At 42.0% G+C, this 19,969-nt stretch overlaps 1 protein-coding gene across 1 annotated transcript in view; it reads right to left on the reverse strand.

Annotated features, from left to right (window-relative positions):
* LOC124805563 (tetraspanin-2A) overlaps positions 1-19,969 on the reverse strand; it is a 298,806-nt gene that overhangs the window by 11,756 nt on the left and 267,081 nt on the right. Inside the window, exon 3 of the mRNA XM_047266130.1 lies at positions 5,515-5,691. Within this exon, the coding sequence (XP_047122086.1) occupies positions 5,515-5,691 (177 nt within the window). The remainder of the gene's footprint in view (positions 1-5,514; positions 5,692-19,969) is intronic.

Genomic DNA, 19,969 nt, shown 5'->3' on the forward strand with positions numbered 1-19,969 from the left:
GTGTGATAGCTATACTTGTACCATCGGCAAAAAGTATCAGCTTTGCATCTTCGTAAATATAGAATGGCAAGTCGTTAATATACACTAAGAACAGCAGGGGACCCAAGACCGAACCTTGCGGCACCTCATTCTTGATTGTTCCCCAGTTTGAGAAATCACCAGTTTTTTGCATATTATGTGAACTGTTTATTTCAACTTTCTGCATTCTTCCAGTTAGGTATGATTTAAATCATTTGAGCACTGTCCCATTCATACCACAATACTTGAGCGTATCTAGAAGTATTCCATGATTTACACAATCAGAGCCTTTGATAGATCGCAAAAAATCCCAACGGGTGACTTCTGGCTACTCAGAGCATTTAATATTTCATTAGTGAAAGTATATATAGCATTTTCAGCTGAAAAACCCTTTTGGAAACCGAACTGACATTTTGTTGAATCTTTATTTTTACAAAGGTGTGAAGCTACTCTACAATACATTAATTTTTCAAGAATTCTGGATAAGGCAGTCAGAAGAGAGATTGGGCGGTAGTTGTTGACATCAGACGTATCCCCTTTTTTATGCAGTGGTATAACAATTGCATACTTCAGTCTATCTGGGAAAATACACTGCTTTAGAGAGCTATTACGTATGTGGCTAAGAATCCCACTTATTTCTTGGGAACAAGCTTTTATTATCATGTTGGAAATTACATCAATCCCATGTGAGCTTTTATTCTTGAGAGAGTTTATTATCTTCCTAATTTCCGATGGAGAGGTGGGTGGAATTTCAATTGTATCAAATGGTGTGGGTAAGGCCTCTTTCATTAACTGCCTTGCTTCTTCTAATGAACATTTAGATCATATTTTCTCTACAACATTTAAAAAATGATTATTCAAAATGTTTTCGACTTCCGGCTCGTTGTTTATCAAGTTTCCATTCACTTTGATGGTGATGACGTCATCCTGCACTCTTGGTTGTCCTGTCTCCCTTGTAATAATATTCCAAATTGTTTTGATTTTGTTATCAGAGGTATTAACTCAGACATGATGCACACGCTTCTGGACTTTTTAATAACCTTTCTTAATGTAGCACAGTAGTTTTTGTAATATTTGTCTGTTTCTGGGTCATTACTCTTTCTTGTTGTTAGATACAGTACCCTTTTGTGGTTACAAGATATTTTTATTCCTTTACTAAGCAAAGGTTTTTTTGCATAGTTTCTTATAATTAGATTTAACTACTTTCTTGGGAAAACAGTTTTCAAATTCTCTTACAAGTGTATCATGAAATAAGTTAAATTTTAAATTAGCATCGGGTTCCTTGTACACCTCATCCCAGTCTAACTGCTGAAGATTTTCTCTGAAGTTTCTAATTGTTGAGTCATTAATTGAATGCACAACTTTGGAGGGTAGTTTTGAATTACTGTAACTAGTTGAGCATCATGATCAGAAAGCCCATCCTCAACAGGACAAGAATTTATGTTTTTAAACCTATCTTCGTCTATAAAAGTGTTATCTATCAATGTGCTGCTGTCCTTTACTACCCGAGTAGGAAAATTAATAAAAGATGTCAAATTGAAAGAACCGAGCAAGACTTCCAGGTCATTCTTCCTATCACACTCTTTCAATGAATCAACATTGAAGTCCCCACAGATAATAATTTCCTTTCCCCTATCTGACAGATAGCACAACAAGACATCCAAGTTTTCCAGGAATAAATGAAAGTGTCCTGAAGGGGGCTTATACACCGTTATAATTATAAAAGAGCCCTCCTTCAGTTTAAGTTGACAGGCACATGCTTCTATATGTTGCTCTAGACAAAACTTTTTTGTATCTCAGCTTTTTACACAGTGATAACTTTTGACATATGTGGCAACTCATCCTCCCACCTTATTCTCTCTACCCATATATGCAGCTAATTTATAACCATTGATATTTACCTTTTCCATATCAGACACACTATGATGCTCAGACAGGCTTAGTATATCTATTACATTATTAGATTCAATGTCATCTACACAAACCAGGAAATCTCTGCTAACTGTTTCCAAGGAAGAAAACAGGATAAAAGCATATACAGATTCAGGAAGCAGGCCAGCAGTTGTCAATTTTTGTCATAAACTATGCACTAATTGTTAATTTTTGAGTTTCCTACTTGCATGATGTCACAATTTCATGTGACTCTTTCCGTTTTCAATATGATCAAAACAGAGCGTTTTACTTCATTGTTATCGCGGTTTTTAAAATACTTCTCGGCAAGTGAAAAAATGGTTCAAATGGCTCTGAGCACTATGGGACTTAACATCTGTGGTCATCAGTCCCCTAGAACTTAGAACTACTTAAACCTAACTAACCTAAAGACAACACACACATCCATGCCCTAGGCAGGATTCGAACCTGCGACCATAGCAGTCAGGCAAGTGATAGTGCCACTCTGTAATACAACCGATGGGTCCAGCGACGACAACGAGATACTGCCATATTGACCAGATGGGGCGAGCCTGCATAACAACAGATACGCTATTGTCTTAGCAACGCTATATCAGTTCTTATGCCATGTGTTCGTTGTTCTGTTCTTATCTTATTAAAATAGCAGTTATCGCTCTTCCCATTTTCTGTAACAAACCAGTATGCAAGTAGCATATGAAGACTACATCCCTTCACTCTTCTTCACTCTTGCAAATCCCTGATCAGCCCCATCTTTTGCTATGCCAATGTTGCGTTGACATCCCGTTACCAACTCATCAAATTTCCTCCTCTCCTCTCTCACATAGAACACCTCCGGACAATCGACGCCATCAGCAAACTCCACTCCATTAACTGTGTCGTCGTGTACCTCTCCAATTTTAAGGTGCTGCCACGCCTCTGCCTACACATCCCACCAACGCTCGACCTGCACACCCTCCACATCCTCTCCCAACGAAATTTCAACCATCTTCCTCTCCCGGAACATGAACTCCACCCCAAAATATAACCCTCCACCCAACTCTGAATTCATCCCACCTCTCCACCCCCCTCCCCGCCCAGAGGCTCCCTCTTCTTCCTCTCCCCGTTACCCCACACATCTTCTTTCTCCTCCTCCCAGTCGCTACCCACTCCCTTTTTCTTTCAAATTCACAGATCCCAATGCCATCCACCCCTCTCTCCCCGTCCCTCAATAACCACCCCTATCTCCCTGTCATTGACACCTCTTATCAGCCCTCAGTTCCGATCCCCATCACTCATCTCTCTTCCTCTGTAGCTACTTTCCCTTTCGTCTACCATCACAGGGTAGGTCCTTTTGACTTTCGGTGAAAGTGTGCAGTGCTCTGTTTTTAATTGTCAGTATCTCTTCCGTGTCGTTCGGTGTTGTTGCAGTGTCTTTTCGAGTGTTTTTAGTATTCTTCACGTGGTCCTTAAACTCTGCTGTTCGACCATTTTTTACTACTGCTTTCAACTATTCGTTCAGCCAGCCTGGTTACGTTAGTCTTTCATAATCGTCATATTTCGCCACAATTTTAATATCATTGTCTTCATGTTTATATGTCAGCGCTTAAGTGCGTATAGTCCCCTGCCTGAAGAGCTGGTATTGGAGTGAGGAGGGATGAAATCACAGTATAAACAACAACAAAAAGCCTATAAACACGTCTTGCAGCAAAAATTTTTCAAGGTATGTAAATGTAGTCTCCATTTCAATTTCTTTTAATCTTGAACAAAGAACTTTTCCTCAAATATCACATCATAAATCGTGGTAGGGGATGTTTTCCATGTGTATGAACTACGTTACAGACCAGGATATGACAGCAATGTCGAAACCGGTTGTCGAAAACGTTTTATGCGATCTTGCTACAGAGAGATTTTTAGCAAGTAAAACAGATCCCTCTTAGTCATTTCTCAACATGAGTGAAACCTGGTAATTAACAAAGGCAGGATTGGGTTACGATTGAGGATGGAGCCCGAATCAATTACTATTGGTTTGCTTTGGAATTTCACTCATTTATTTTAATAAAGAGTTTTTGAAAACAAGCCAGAGAGGTCGCAATCAGACTTTTAAGGCACGTAACTACAATTACGGCTGAAGGCCTTTAACGCAAAAAACGGCAATTATTTCAAATTTAACAAATACATAAAATACAGACAGCCAATAATTTCTAAAAACAACCCAATGTGGACGCAATTAGAATTTTAACGCAAGTTGGCTCTGAGCACTATGGGACTTAACATCAGTGGTCATCAGTCCCCTAGAACTTAGAACTACTTAAACCTAACTAACCTAAGGACATCACACACATCCATGCCCGAGGCAGGATTCGAACCTGCGACCGTAGCAGTCGCGCAGCTCCGGACTGAGCGCCTAGAACCGCGAGACCACCGCGGCCGGCTTTAACGCAAGTAACCCCTATCATGGCTGAAGGCCTTTAATGCCAAAATGGCAATTATAAAATAATTTAACAAATATACTATCAAACAGCTAATGGGATGACAAAAGTTAATTATAAAAAGAAACATCAGATCCCCAAGCAGGTGAGGCAAATGATGGTAACTTAATAACACAATAATAAAATAATACACAAGGGACAGTGACAGACGGTGCTCCAGGAATCGACCTCTGAGTAGGTCACACCAAAAACACTTTCGCAAGCGAAGAGAGAATGGCATCCAAGGTTTGCATTCAGATCACAAGATGGTAACTCAGACTAGTGGCAGTCTAACGAGCGACTAATGATAATCTTGGTGAGGCTAGCTGACGTCCAACAAACCCATGCAAAGATTTAAAATCAGGCCAAAGCCGGAAGCGACAGTCTGGACCCCGCTCGCAGAATATTGTGCTTAGAGCGCCCGGAACAAGAAGGAATTACTACCACCAAGGCAGAAGAATCGCCAACCAACCAACAAACGCAACTGTTACCTAGCCCAAGGAGTACGTTGAGTAACACCCGTGGCCTAAAACCTCAAGATAATAAAACCACAGTCACAGGATAATCGCGAGATTTCACAATGGTGAAGGTTTATCTAGGCGAATTGAAAACGCACTCAAACTTGCAGGATCCCGTTCCGACGAGGTCGTGCCCCCTCGTGACCATAGCCCTTCGATGCGGCAGTGCATACACGCCCCCAGCCGTCTCGCCGTGTTGTCGCTCTGTGCTGACCTCGCTGCTCCTGCGTCCCTAACCGAACTGCCACACTCGTACCACACGGAATAAGCACGAGGTCGCACCAAAGATAGGGCAGCAGAACTACATATCGATAAACGCCGCTGCTGCAACTAGCGGACAGGCAACGCTTACGAAACTGAGAGGCACCAGTGAACATAAGAAGAAGACAAAGAACGCAACCATGCCAACTAAACGATACGGTCTGGCAGAAACCTAAACACGGCACCAACGTGAGCCGCAGCACGGCTCAATAAAAGAAAATTCAGTCTAACTTTAACGTAGTCCAGGGTTCGGAGTACAGCTTGATCCGAATTAATATTTTGTGATAATCCATGATCGGCTCCCTTTAAACCGGAATTTAGAAGAATGTCAACTTCAGGAAGTGTCTGTGTGTACTCACGTTTTCCTGGATCATGTGCAGCGTGGAGGCGCTCCTGGGATTGTTTGAGTCGGCGATGAGCGACCGCATGGCCTGGCGGATGAGCGGCTCAATCTTGGAGTTGATGGTGCTGAAGTCCAGCAACACGGCCGAGCCCGCCATGCCCAGGATGAAGCCGAGCACCTGCGTGGCGATGAACTGCAACATACCAAACAGGCCGCCGTCAGCAGGACGGTTCGCGTAGGGAAATGAAACATCTCGGGTGAGGATGTCTTAGGTAACTATATTAAGTTTGGCTTCGGGAAAGGTAAAGGCAGCAGAGACTCATTTCTGTCGTTGCCGTTGATAATGGACGCAAGACCGCAGAAAAACGAAAAACACTTCGTAGAATTTGTCTATCGACAAAAATCGGTCGGCAATGTAAAGCAGGGATCCCCAAACTATTTTGGACAAGTGACCCCTTTTCCAAAATGAACTGTTACCTCAGACCCCCATGGCCAAATTACCTACTTTTAAAATCATCCCCCTTATTCATAATGCACGAACTTGTCCACACAGACTTGCCGAGTTTTTCATCTTGTACGAACTTGAGACTTTATATTACTACAACAATGCTATTTCCTACAAAAATATTAATTATTCTTAGTACACGTAACATAACATAAACAATACAGTACCTACCTATCTTGAAAGTTTTAAATAAGAACTTGTGTTAATTTAATAGGGGTCGATTTTTAGACCTCGTCGACCCCCAAAATCAGTTTTCGTTTATGTCGACCCCTAGGAAACCGATATCGACCCAAGGGGTCGATATCGACCATTTTTGTAATCCCTACTGTAAAGTTTATGTGCTAATTTCCCGAAATAATCTGTAGCGAAAGTTGGGTATTATTCAGTATTTATAGGATCCAGGTAAGAAAAATAAGATTGCAAGAACGAAGTCCTCGGAGTAAAATGGATGTATGACGGTGTTGCAATCTTTCACACTTGTTGTGTAATCAGTGCATGGAAGAAGCAATTACAGATATAATAGGTAGGTTCAGAAGTGTGATGTCAATTAACTTTGCTTTGTCTATCAGATCTTTCTGCAGATACTTCCCTATGTACTTTTTGAATCTCCTTTACACAAAAAGAACCTATTAGGTGACTGTTGTGAGAGATGCATGTCACAATAATTATTTGCTTTTTTAGTTTACTCACAGCGACTCTGAACGTTTCAGGTAACTGTTTTAGTTAGTTCCTACAAAAATTATTGGCACTACAAACTGTTATAGTATACAAATTTTTCGAAACTCATTTTTTTTTACAATTTCGTATATACGACCATCACGCTTTTTGTAGCCTGAACTGTCAGTCCTTGCTGGCAACGTATAGTTTCAATCTGAGTTTTATTACGATCCAGGAGACCGTACTTTGATTCGATTTCAACATTGCTGCTGACTGTTGGTGCTGGTAAATCGTTGGCACACTTCTTTAGCATTTGTAATTGGTTGATTTGTTACTGTTGGTTGTAAACAGAAAATGTTTTGCTGAACAAATCGCCTTAGCAATATTTTATAGTCTCATCATGTACTACACCTACATACGAGGGTCACTACACAAGAAATGCACACAAATTTTGTAAAAATACAGTTTTCATACCGCATGTGTGAAAGTTTTACAGTGTGTAGATACATCCTTCCTACTTGTTTTCAAACTTAGTTCAACCTGTTCCCGTAAGTGGCGCCGTCACAGCATGTCTTCAAGACGGTTGCTACACTTGACGTTCGTCAGAAGCAACGTGCTGTCATAGTATTCCTGTGTTGTGAAAACGAGACAGTGGGAAACATCCACAAGAGGTTGAAAAAGGTGTATGGATACGCTGCTGTCGATCGCAGTACAGTTAGTCTGTGGGCAAGCAAGTTATGTGATGAAAGTGGGCACGGCAATATTGAGGATTGTCCTCGCAGCGGCAGGCCACTTACTGCACACACTCCAGTCAATGTGCAGAGGGTTAACGAATTGGTGACTGCTGACAGACGCATTACAGTGAACGAATTGTCACGCTACGATGGGATAAGGGAAGGAAGTGTTAGCAGAATACTGAAAGTGTTAGCGTTAAAAAAGGTTTGTGCCAGGTGGATTCCCAGGATGTTGACAGTGGCTCACAAAGAAACAAGAAAAACTTTTGGAACAGTACGAGAATGGTGGCGATGAACTTCTTGGAAGAATTGTGACAGGTGATGATACATGACTCCATCATTTTTTACCAGAGACGAAGATGCAATCAACGGAGTGGCATCATGCAAATTCATCCAAGAAAAAAAATTCAAAACCACACCTTCTGCTGGAAAAGTTATGGCTACGGTGTTTTTCGATTACGGAGGAGTCTTGCTTGTGGACATCATGCCAAGTGGAACCACTATAAATTCTGATGCATATGTGACGACACTGAAGAAACTTCAAGCTCGACTGAGCCGTGATCGACCACATCGGCAAAAGCAAGATGTTTTGCTGTTGCACGACAATGCATGGCCACATGTCAGTCAAAAAACCTTGGAAGCGATCACAAAACTCGGGTGGACAACACTGAAACACCCGCCTTACAGTCCAGACCTGGCTCCATGTGACTATCATCTCTTTGAGACACTAAAAGACTCTCTTCGTGGAACAAGGTTTGAAGACGATGGCTCCTTTGTACACGCTGCCGCACAGTGGCTCCAACAGGTTGGTCCAGAATATGACCGTGCGGGTATACAGGCGCTGGTTCCAAGACGACGTAAGACAGCTGAAATGGATGGAAATTATGTAGAGAAATGAAAATATTGTTCCTAAAGGATATATCTACACTCTGTAAGACTTTCAAACATGTAGAATAAAAGATGGATTTAAAAAAAATAGTGTGCATTTCTTTTGAAGTGACCCATGTGTTTATTGTCTAGGTTAATGTCATTACCTTAATATTTATTGTGGGTTAGAGCCAACTTTCTTATTATAGAGTATCTTTTATTTCTTTATTTCAGTATATTTTTATTATAGGATCTCAGAAATTACTCTCTTTCATACAAACGTTTACCTTCAGAAATTGGTTACTGCTTAGGTTTCTATCGTGTAGGGGTACTGCGTTTTAATTTTAACTTTATTCACTTTACAGATAAAACAATCTTACAAACTTTGAATATTTGATTAGTGATCTGATTTATCTCCAAAACAAGATTCAGAGCTGAATATATGGCGCCAAAATAGTATTTACCTTCACTAAATTAACTTCGTGTAGTGGAGCGTAAATAGCACTAATAAGATGTATTATTAGTCTAGTAACAGCCGAAGAGATTGGAAAACGCTACAGCAGATTTTTCGCGATATCATCTTGTGTTTTTGTATGAGTGACAGACGTATTCTAAAGGACTTTGCACTCCACTATTGTCAGCTTGTGCAGCCTGCCGCAGTTCGTACGAAACGTGGCCTCTGTAGCAGCATTTGTCAGTCTCTCAGTATACAAGCTCTCTAATGTAAGATGTTTACTTTAGGTTGTTTGTTGATTACTGTAACTGGTCGAAAAAATTTAAAAAGCACCTAACCTGCTATATGTTGAAACACAAAATATAGCCTACGTGTGCAAAATATTACATAGCAAAAATGCATTAAAAAAACATCAAATGAATCTACACAATGAATTTCTGTTCCAACTTGAAACATACTTCAACTCTACAGGACGAGAGTATCAGTCTAAACGTACAACACGTAACACACACAATACAGTAATAATCCTAAGATGCAAAAGTACTGTGATGTGCATAACGTCTTAGTGTCGCTGGCCTATCGCATTCGTTGACCCCAGATACAATATGCATTATGGTAAGACTAGACTAACAAGGGAAAGTCCCCACCGCACCGCCCTCAGATTTAGTGGTAAAATGGCCCAGAGGATAGGCCGCCAAAATCTGAGCTCAGATCAAGCATGAACAGTAGAAGAAGGTGTAATGAACAGTGAAAAGAGAAGCAGAATAGAAACAGTGAACGGTCCAAGCTCACGATGTGCAACATGGGGCGAAACTCCAGAGTCGCGGTGTCGTGGTTGTGTGGTTATGGTGTTGAACTGCGAAGCAAGAGATCCGGGCTTAAATCTCCATCGTGCCCAATTTTTTTTCTTTTTTTCACAAAATTATGATCTTCCTGTTCGGTCATTGATGTGTCTGTTCTCCTTCTATACTCTTGGGAACTGTCATACTATACATTGGTTGTAGAATGTGAGTCGACATGTAGTAAGAACATATTACTGTCGCAAGTAAATGTGATAAATAGTGAGAGCAGGAGAGATGCTTCATAGACCTCTCACAGAAATGAGAACAACAAATAAACAGTTGTGAATTAAGTTACAACAAAGGAATTCAAGAGCCAAAACTTACAAAACGGAATGCATGAGTCATTACATGTGGTACTTGTTCAAAACGAGTAGGAGGTACGTACGTATATGGAGGTCGCTTCCTCATTTCTCACTGTAGTAAACGAACGTTGCACCACGACACAGACACAGATTTGAATACAGCGAACAGATGCGTCAATGACAGGACAGACAGTTCGTAATTTTGTGGAGAAGAAAAAAGTAGCATGATGGATATTTGAATACGGATCTCCTCCTCCGGTGTTCAGTACCGTGACTACATAACAACGACGCCGTGGCACTTCCAAGTCGCTCGATGCTGTACGTTACCTATTTCTATTTTGCTTCTTTTTTCACAGTTCCGCATAGCTTCTTCCTGTTTCCATATTTGATCTGTGTTCAGATTTTGACGGACTGTCAGCATGGTCATATCACCACTAAACCAAGGAAGGAGGGTTGGGAGCTTTCCTTGTGAACGGAACGCAGCACGACAGGGCTCTATTCAGTACACCACATTTGAACTGGAGCAGTACGTAGCAAGAACTGTTTGTAAGACGATCAGCAACTTCTGAGCAAAATGGACGAAAGTGCTACGGTTGTCATCTTACATTCTTTGGTAAGCGAGGGAGAAGATCATGAGATTATATATGTGAACTTTAGAATAGCGGTGTTGGGATTTCTTCATGGTCAGTTTTAAAAAGAAAACTGGTTACAAATGCTTTGAATATACCAGTCCCAAACGAATTACCAGGCGAACCTAACTCCTGACCTTGAATTTACTAGTAAAGTGAAATAAAAGAAAGGTATAGCTGAGGAAAAGGGCGTATATGTTATCCTGTGCAGAACGTACTTAGGTCGACTGTCTTAAACATTTATGAAGTATTCGTTTGTCATGGTATGAAGAAGACATCACGTGCTTACAACGTATGGCCTATCTAGGAAAATTTTGTGCTTAAGCACGAAGTTTAATCACCTAAAAAGAACTTAGAAGTGGGATTGATAATATAAATCCCATATCGTCATTATTATGACTATGTCTAAAAATTTTTTGAGACGTAAACGTTAAGCATTTGCTTAGCTATGCTTACAACGCATGAACATCTCATTGACTTAGCACACAAATGGTCATAATGAACTTACGAACAAGTCTACATCTAATCTGTAACATCCGGCAATACAGGCCATATAAAATAGATGGTCATTATTCAAGATTAGTATATTTGACCTGAAATGGTGTAGAATCAAGTCAACATAAACTAATGCACATGCCTGATTAAGCTTCATGATGAAGAAAGTGGGGCCGAGGCAGTTTCAGATCAGTTTTTACAGTCTGACTATAATTTATGGATTTGTAGTTTTAGCTTGACGATGTCCACTAAGGACAAACGGTAGTTACTTTCATTCTGAAGAAGGTTGGGTTATCCCGGCTGAAACCTAGGTAAATCTAGGTAAACTATGCAACTGAGACTGTTGGTTTTTAAAATTAATATTTATACAGTTGCTGACAGGGCCGCGAAACGTTGAAAATATTTATATCCGTATGCAGCCCATCACGAATAGACGTGCAGCCGTTGAATACCAGACCACCCAAATGAACCAAGGGGCTTACAATGTCTTCTCAATGACCGTTCGGCAAACATTGTTGTGTATAGACTCCCTCAGTTTGTGCGCGGTTCGTGTACTCATGTTGATCGCTGTTAATAGGCGAATAACGCTGGAATTTACACGCCAATATCGGAACTGGTGGTTCACTGAATGGCGACAGGTGACGAATCACGTTTAATGCTCCGTCAGACACGTGACAGTAGGCGTGTATGGCGAGGAGCGTCTGAAAGCAAATAGCCTGCAACAATCGAGGGATCATTACGGGTGACCTCGTAATTCTGGAAGGCACAATGGACCACCACAAGTATGTATCTGTCCTCGGGGACCATTTCAGCCCAGACATGCAGTCTGATTTCCTCCGGCATGAGGGCATCTACCAGCAGGTCACTGCAATGTGACACGCCTCAGAGCGTACGCACGTAGTTCGAACAGTACCATGATTAGTTTACTGTACTCCGCTGGCCGTCAAACTTCCCGGGTTTAAATGTAACCTAGAATGTGTGGGTCCATCTCACTCGGGCTGTTCGCCCCATGGATGCTAAGTCGAAAAACCTAGCGGAAGTGGCCACGGCACTGGATTCAACATGTCTTCACTGACTGTCTTCCTGCCGCAAAAGGTGATTACCGAGGCTTTTCACAGGTGGACACATAAAAGTGACTGGACAGTGTATAACAGATAATGGGAAGATAGTAACATATGACACGTTTGTGAGTGGTGCTCGAAACGATGTACAGGAAATGACGTACCGAATGAGAACTTAAAGTTCATCTTAGATTATTACAATTTTGTACTGTACTAGACTATATTTGTCTTGTGGATTGTATAAACCGTGCAGTATTATTTGCTGTATATGATATCGAACACCATTTAAAGACGCGTCAAATAATTCTCTAATCTGCTTTATTTCTTATTTTTACAAGGGATTGTTGTGACTGAGAATTCGCAATTTTTCACAACACAACTTTTACTGATGTAAGTTCACAATGTTGATGACTGAACATACAACCGAAAGGTAACAATAAAGAAACAAAGTCTCCTAATTGAGACAAACAAAAGTTCACTTCTTATTTTCCACAAATGTTCATGGTAACACACTCTCACACTAGTAACAGTCCAATTCCGAGACGAAGACGTAATCTTCGACGGTTGCAGTACACGTGGTAGGCATCCAGCGTGAACTGAACTTCGGGATTTTTTTTTCCTTTATTGGATTTCGATTCCCCCCAAAGGGGGCGGGCTGACAGCAGCTAAGTACGCCGCTTTTCAGCCTATAGAATTTTTAAAAAATAAGAATATAAGAAGCAATAAAAACAGGCGATAACACGGTGACGTAAAATGTAAAAACGGCGGAAAATTGTGGAATGTTAAAACATAAAACTAATGGTGGGCGATGATAATAACAGGAAGCAGACAGGGAAAAAGTAGACAGGCAATTAAAAAAACACGGCGACAGTCTGGATTCTGTTCGCAACAGATATAAAAGAGAATCACACCCTGCGACAGCATGATGTCCTTTCGCAACACTTCGAAAAAGACGCACAACACTTAAGAATCACTAGGAAGACTGCACTAAAAGGTCGAACTTCGGGCCTGGCTCTAGCCCCTAAATAGCTGTCTCCACCCAAACAGATTTCGGCGTAGTGATACTTCCTGCAGACCGTGGCTCGAGCTCCCCATGCAGGAAGTAGTGCTCGGAGTGTCTGTTTCCATTATCTTGTTTGTAAATAGCCGGTGTTTACCAGGGGGCTTTTGGGTACACCTTTGAGCACAACCTGTGGTGTTACATGGGTTGCCGGGCCTCAGGGGCTACCTTGTCTCCGGTATAACATGTATTACCACAAGTGGAAATTCCTTCAAACCGCTGTCACATTAAATGCAAGTAACAAGCCATACTAGTTACACGATGTTGAGAAAATTACTAGAAAAGTTCAATGCGAAATAACGTACCCGTGCTTTGCGACCGTGACCACTATCTGTAGGCGCTCATGTGGTTAGCGTTCGAGCCTCGTAGTAGGTGGATCGCTAAACTGGGACCGCTGACTTTTTTCTTTTTTACTTTACATTTTTGGAACAATACGCCTATTCATATGATTTAGTACATACTACACCTTAAAAGTAATATACTGAGGTCACTGAACACCTCCTAATATCGCGTCGGACCACCTTTTGCCCTCAACTCGGCATGCCATGTACTCAAAAAGTCTTTACAAGTTCCCTGCGGAAATATTGAATCATAGTGCCTTTACAGTTGCAAAAGCACAGCCGATACAAGATTTTGTGCAAGAACTGACCCCTCGATTATGTCCCATATACTTTCGATGAGATTCATGACGGGCGATCTGGGTGGCCTAGTCACTCGCTCGAATAGTCTGGAACGTTCTTCAAACCAGTAGCGAGCAGTTGTTGCACGTTGACATGTTTGGGATCATGAATGGCTGCAAATAGCCTCCATGTAATCGAACATGACCATTGCTAGTCAATGATCGGTTGACTTCCATTCCATGTAAACACAGCCCACACCATTATGGGGCCACCACCAGCTTGCACAATGCCTTGTAGACTACTTGGGCCCATGGCTTCGTGGAGTCTGCGTCACACTAGAAATGTACCATCAGCTCTCACCAACTGGTAATCGGGACTTATATGACCAGTCCACCGTTTTCCAGTCGTCTAGAGTCCAACCGACGTGGTAACGAGCCCAGGAGAGGCGCTGCAGGCGTCGTCATGCTGTTAGCAAAGGCACACGCGTTGGTCTTCTGCTCCTATAGGCCATTAAAGCCATATTTCCGTGCACTGTCCTAACGAATACGTTCGTCGTACGTTCGACATTTATTTCTGCGGTCATATCACACGGTTTTGCTTGTCTGTTGTTACTGACAAGTCTACAGAGCGGCGCTGCCTTCGGTCGTTCAGTGACAGTCGTCGGCCACTGCGTTCTCAGTGGTGAGAGGTAATGCCTGAAATTTGATATCGTCGGCCCACTGTGGATCTCGGAATATTGAATTTCCTAACGATTTCCAAAATCGAATGTTCCATGCGTCTAGCTCCAACTACAAATCCGCGATCAAAGTCTGCAAATTTCCGTCGTGCGACCATAATCACGTCGGAAGCATTTTCACATGAGTCATCTGATTACAACTGACAGCTCCGCCAATCCATTGTTCTTTCACACCTTGTGTACGTGAAACTATGGCCGATTGTATACTGCATATCTCTGCCCCACAAGTTTTGTCACCTCAGTGCTTGATGAAAAGCATGCATTTGCATACCGGTAAACATTTACTGTGTCTCTAATGTTATTTCGCTACCTACTAATTTGTATTGTTATAAGAAATATTACGCGGCTTTTAATTCTATGGGCAAGCGCCTTCATACTTGTTCGTATTTGACTGACAACGAAGGAGAAATTCCTTCTCGTGAAGTTGCTGTTACACTAAGTTCAACAATACACCACCAAATTTCGGCACCGATATTTCCGAAAAAGTTGTGTTAGATATGCTTTGTACGTAAATTGTCGTAAGAAAGAGAAATTTTTCTAATTCTCAACGATCTTTATTAGAAACTCTGAAGATTCTTTGTGCACGAGAAAAATTGCATTCATTCGGTGTAGTAGATGCCGTTTTAATTTATGATTTTGTGCCTGTCTGAAAACATCATCCTGTAACTTACAATGTCGACATCACATATTGTAACTCACAGTATTATTGAATAAAGTTATTTTCACCTTTATAGTTTGCTTTCGGCTGCGAAACGGAGTGGACGGAGCTGTTCACGTCCTCACCACGGCCAGCCGCTGTGGCCGAGCGGTTCTAGACGTTTTAGTCTGGAACCGCACTGCTGCTACGGTCGCAGGTTCGAATCCTGCCTCGGGCATGGATGTGTGTGATGTACTTAGGTTAGTTAGGTTTAAGGAGTTCTAAGTTCTAGGGGACTGATGACCTCAGACATTAAGTCCCATAGTGCTCAGTGCCATTTGAACAATTTTTAAATGGGTCTACGTGACTTCCCCGCTCGTCTCGGACGTACTGAACATGGAAAGGGGGCCTTCGATCATCTCGGACCATGTTGTTTATGTGTGAACGATCGACCTTCGACATCAGGCAATATGGCGCAGTGGTAACTTAACGTTTTCTATTTACAGGAATGTCCAAGAATGGTGACGACCACTCGGAAATCTTGCGAAAGACGCTTCGCACCGTACTCTTCCATTCTTCTGCGGTGGGTACATAGTGTAAATCCAACCCAACTCCACTTACGGGTCCAATATTTCAAGAAATTAATGCAATGGCATAGAGACCGATAGGATTTTCTACATGATCGTCCGGTACCTTAAGGAGCACCCGCCCTCCACGGATCGTCAGGCACAGGTTCAGCGCGTCAAGGCTAAAATTTTGCCTGGTTTCGACGCCGATTGGAAAGCGTATTTGTCCGAGCACGATGCCACGACGGCGTCAACAGAGAAACGTTCTCATTGCGTTATGTTGTCGCAAGTCTCAGATGGCGTCGACAAGCGCTGGTCCGTACTTTAGATTTGCCTGACTGCCAACGGTAGGTATCGCAGGTGGACATCGTCACACGCTTCGAAGTTCACTATCGTGAAGAAGACCCTAAAGTTGAGGCACTTACAGATATACCACTGGCAGTCGATCGCACCCTTCATGGCCAGGCGGCTGACTCGCTTGTAGCAAACATCTACACTGAAGACATCACTGGTGCGTTGAGCGGAGTGGCCGCGCGGTTTGAGGCGTCATGCCACGGATTGCGAGGCCCCTCCCGCCAGAGGTTCGAGTTCTCCCTCGGGCATGGGTATGTGTGGTGTTCTTAGGAGAGGTTAGTTTAAGTTAGTTTAAGTAGTGTGTAAGTCTAGGGACTGATGACCTTAGCAGTTTGAGCCCTTAGAAATTCACACACATCTGAACATTTGAACATCACTGATGCGCTCGCCAAGGGAGCTCTCAACCGATAGCGAGGACTAGACGGTCGGCCAATAGAGTTTTATAGGACCTTCGAGGACTTAACGTTACCGCGATGGAGATAAATATACCAACCACCACCGGAATTTCTGTAAAGTCTAATAATCCCAATACCCACATCCTCTGGAAACATGAAACCTGACGTCTATCGCCAATCTCTTTCCTCGACTTTTATACGCCTTCTCGCTAAGTGCCTCATAGGAGTCCTATTCTAGGACCTGTCGGCCGCACTGACGTTCTTGGGTGGAGAGATGCACAGTCACGCTGTTTACTATCTTTTATTATTACAACAAATATTACGCGGATTTTATTTCTATATACAAATTAAAAAGTTCGTGAAACTCCTTCAAATTTGTTCATATTTAATTAACAAGGAACTAGAAATTTCTTCTCATTAACGTGCCATTAAAGTACATTCAACAGCACACAGCTAAATTTCGGCACAGAAATTTACGAGAATGTGGCGTTACGCATGGTTTTTCAAAATGTTAACGAGTTTTGTTTCTCCTTAGAGACTCTCAATATTCCTTGTTCATGCGGGAAAATTGCCTTCGTGTGGTGTAGTAAATGCCGTTTTAATTCCTGTTTTCTGTGTCTGTATGAAAAATATCATCCTGCAACATGTAATGTCGAAATCTCATGCGATGATTAATCGTACATTACCCTCATATTGTGGCTTATTTTAACTTTTTGTATTGTTGAGTAAAGTTATTCACACTTTTATTTGTCAATGATAGACTTAGCTTTTCTAAGTCTGTCCCTCGTCCTTGAAACCTGTGTCTGCAGATCGAAGCGCCCAACTGCAAAATAGTTATTGATACTTCACCAGATTGCAGGTATAAAGAATTTCGAAAACCACGACAGGCATACATTTGCAAGAAAAGTTTATGGTATTGATCGTTTAGTTGTCGATAGTTACAAATGCATTTTTTGTGACAGTAAAAATTAGAAAACACGGAAATAACTTTGGAAAGTCAATAAAAGTTCAAACAAATACATGTGCGACATTCGATGGAATGACAATAACAGCCAGGCAGTTGCAAAATACAGGTTTATTAAACCTTGACCATGATTTGGATTGTTTGAAAACTATAATCTTCAGAAGATATTGTATGTAGAATCACGTATTATCTCTATCCGATGTGTGTGGTTGACTGCCTAAAACATGAAAGTATCATCCACTTACAAGTTATCTGAAATACATGACTTAAGAATAGTAGCTCCGTACTATAGGACAAAGTTCTACAGCGGAGAGCTATTATTATTAAATCATGTATTTTAAATGTTGATTAAATGGATGACACGCACATGTACTAGACTGCCAACGACTCCCAGAGCAGATATAGATAATACGTGAGTTGACCTACAACACCTTCTAAAGAAGACCTTTTTAACAGAGCCGATCCATGGTCAAGATTTATCAAATGTGTATTTTACACCTGGTTTACTGTTATTAGCAATCCATTGAAGCTGGTGCATGTACAGTTGCTGAAGCGCAGTCAAGTTTAAAATCCTAAAGTACACGCGTATTTTCATTACACTATTTTTCAAATGGAATATGTATGAAATAATATGACAAGTGTCGAGAAAACACCGAGTGATCAAAAAGTCAGTATAAATTTGAAAACTTAATAAACCACGGAATAATGTAGACAGAGAGGTAAAAATCGACACACATGCTTGGAATTATTTAGGGTTTTATTAGAACCAGGCGCTCCACCCCATTTGCTAGACGCGTGAAAGATCTCTTGCGCGCGTCATTTGGTGATGATCATGTGCGCAGCCGTCACTTTCGTCATGCTTGGCCTCCAAAGTCCCCAGACCTCAGTCCGTGCGATTATTGGCTTTGGGGTTACCTGAAGTCGCAAGTGTATCGTGATCGACCGACATCTCTAGGGATGCTGAAAGACAACATCCGACGCCAATGCCTCACCATAACTCCAGACATGTTTTACAGAGCTGTACACAACATTATTCCTCGACTACAGCTATTGTTGAGGAATGATGGTGGACATATTGAGCATTTCCTGTAAAGAACATCATCTTTGCTTTGTCTTACTTTGTTATGCTAATTATTGCTATTCTGATCAGATGAAGCACCATCTGTCGGACATTTTTTGAACTTTTGTATATTTTTCGTTCTAATAAAACCCTATGTCATTCCAAGCATGTCTGTCAATTTGTACCTCTCTATCCACATTATTCCGTGATTTATTCAGTTTTCAAATTTATACTGACTTTTTGATCACCCAGTATAAATTTAAAAAAAAAGGTGAAAGGGACTGGATCCAGCGATCCACGGAATACAGAGCTTGAACGCCAACCACACGACCGCCACCATCTCGTGCTTAGTGTCGCAACGTACCGGTACATGACTTAGGCGTGAAACTTCTCTTGTGATTTTCTGAAACTCGTGTACGTAGTACGCCTTAATATTTGCACATTATGTTGTCCTAATCAAGTACTAAGAGAGTGTACCAAGTTCGAAGTAAATCAGTGATCCGAACATCGTAGCCTCTCCTTGCTAGAAAAAATGATTTGACAAAAAGTTTGAGTATGTTTTTGTTTTTTTTTAATTTGTTTCTGGACGAGCAGTGATTTGGAGCGGTCAACACAAACGGGGCAGACAGCGCCGGTGTCGACTCTGCGCGAGTTCCCCGCAGCGACAAGTGCGGCGCCCCGCGCAGCCGCAGCGCCTGCACGGGACGCCGAGCAGCCCGGCGCCGCCGTCTGGTCCGGTGTCGGCGCCGCAGCGTCGCGACGCCCGCCGCCGCGTGTTTGTCTTGGCTGCGGAACTTGCCGGGCTGCGCTCTCCGGCAAGTGGATATCCGACCGGAGTGCCAGCAACTGGGACAGACCTAGCCCACCCCGCCGTGCCGTACCTACTGCCATAGGAAGCCTGGCCCAGATATTCTGCAATTTTCTGCGTTAACCGTTGAAGTCTTAAGGGGACCCAACCCTGGGCGCGCTGTGTTCTTATACTCTCTTCTCCCTCCCTGTATAGGCTGTCTCAAAGAAAGTTTATATAATGCGGCGAAATAAAATAGAGGTTGAAATCCATCAACAAAATCTTTATTTTTTATTTAAATGTGCAGTTTACGAATTTACTGATGAGAGGTTATCTAAATGAAATCCAGCATGCCTTTGCCACTTATGTAAGGGCTGACGGCCGAAAAACATCGAATTTTTTTATTGCTGAATTCAAATGTGTATACATTGAAGGATTACTGCCCAAAGTATTATGCGCCAACCCCACAAAGTAACGATTCTGTGAGCGTCTGAAGCTGAGCGTATACGCCACGCCTCCCCGTTAGATAAACATTGCTACAAGTCGTTATCAATGTCATTTCTCCTATTTGTACCGATTTGAGTAAACCTGATTTGCTGGAGCGTTGTCTGGGCGGTTTTACTGAGAATGTGAACGAAATTTTCAATAGTTTCATTCGGAGATACGCTCCAAAAATAAAACCCAGCCGAAGAGAAACATTGCTCCAAATTTTGGCGTATGCCTATTCAGGTCAAATTAACAGAAAG

This window comes from Schistocerca piceifrons, chromosome 7 (genome assembly GCF_021461385.2).
Source record: "Schistocerca piceifrons isolate TAMUIC-IGC-003096 chromosome 7, iqSchPice1.1, whole genome shotgun sequence".
Taxonomy (NCBI): Eukaryota; Metazoa; Arthropoda; class Insecta; order Orthoptera; family Acrididae; genus Schistocerca; species Schistocerca piceifrons.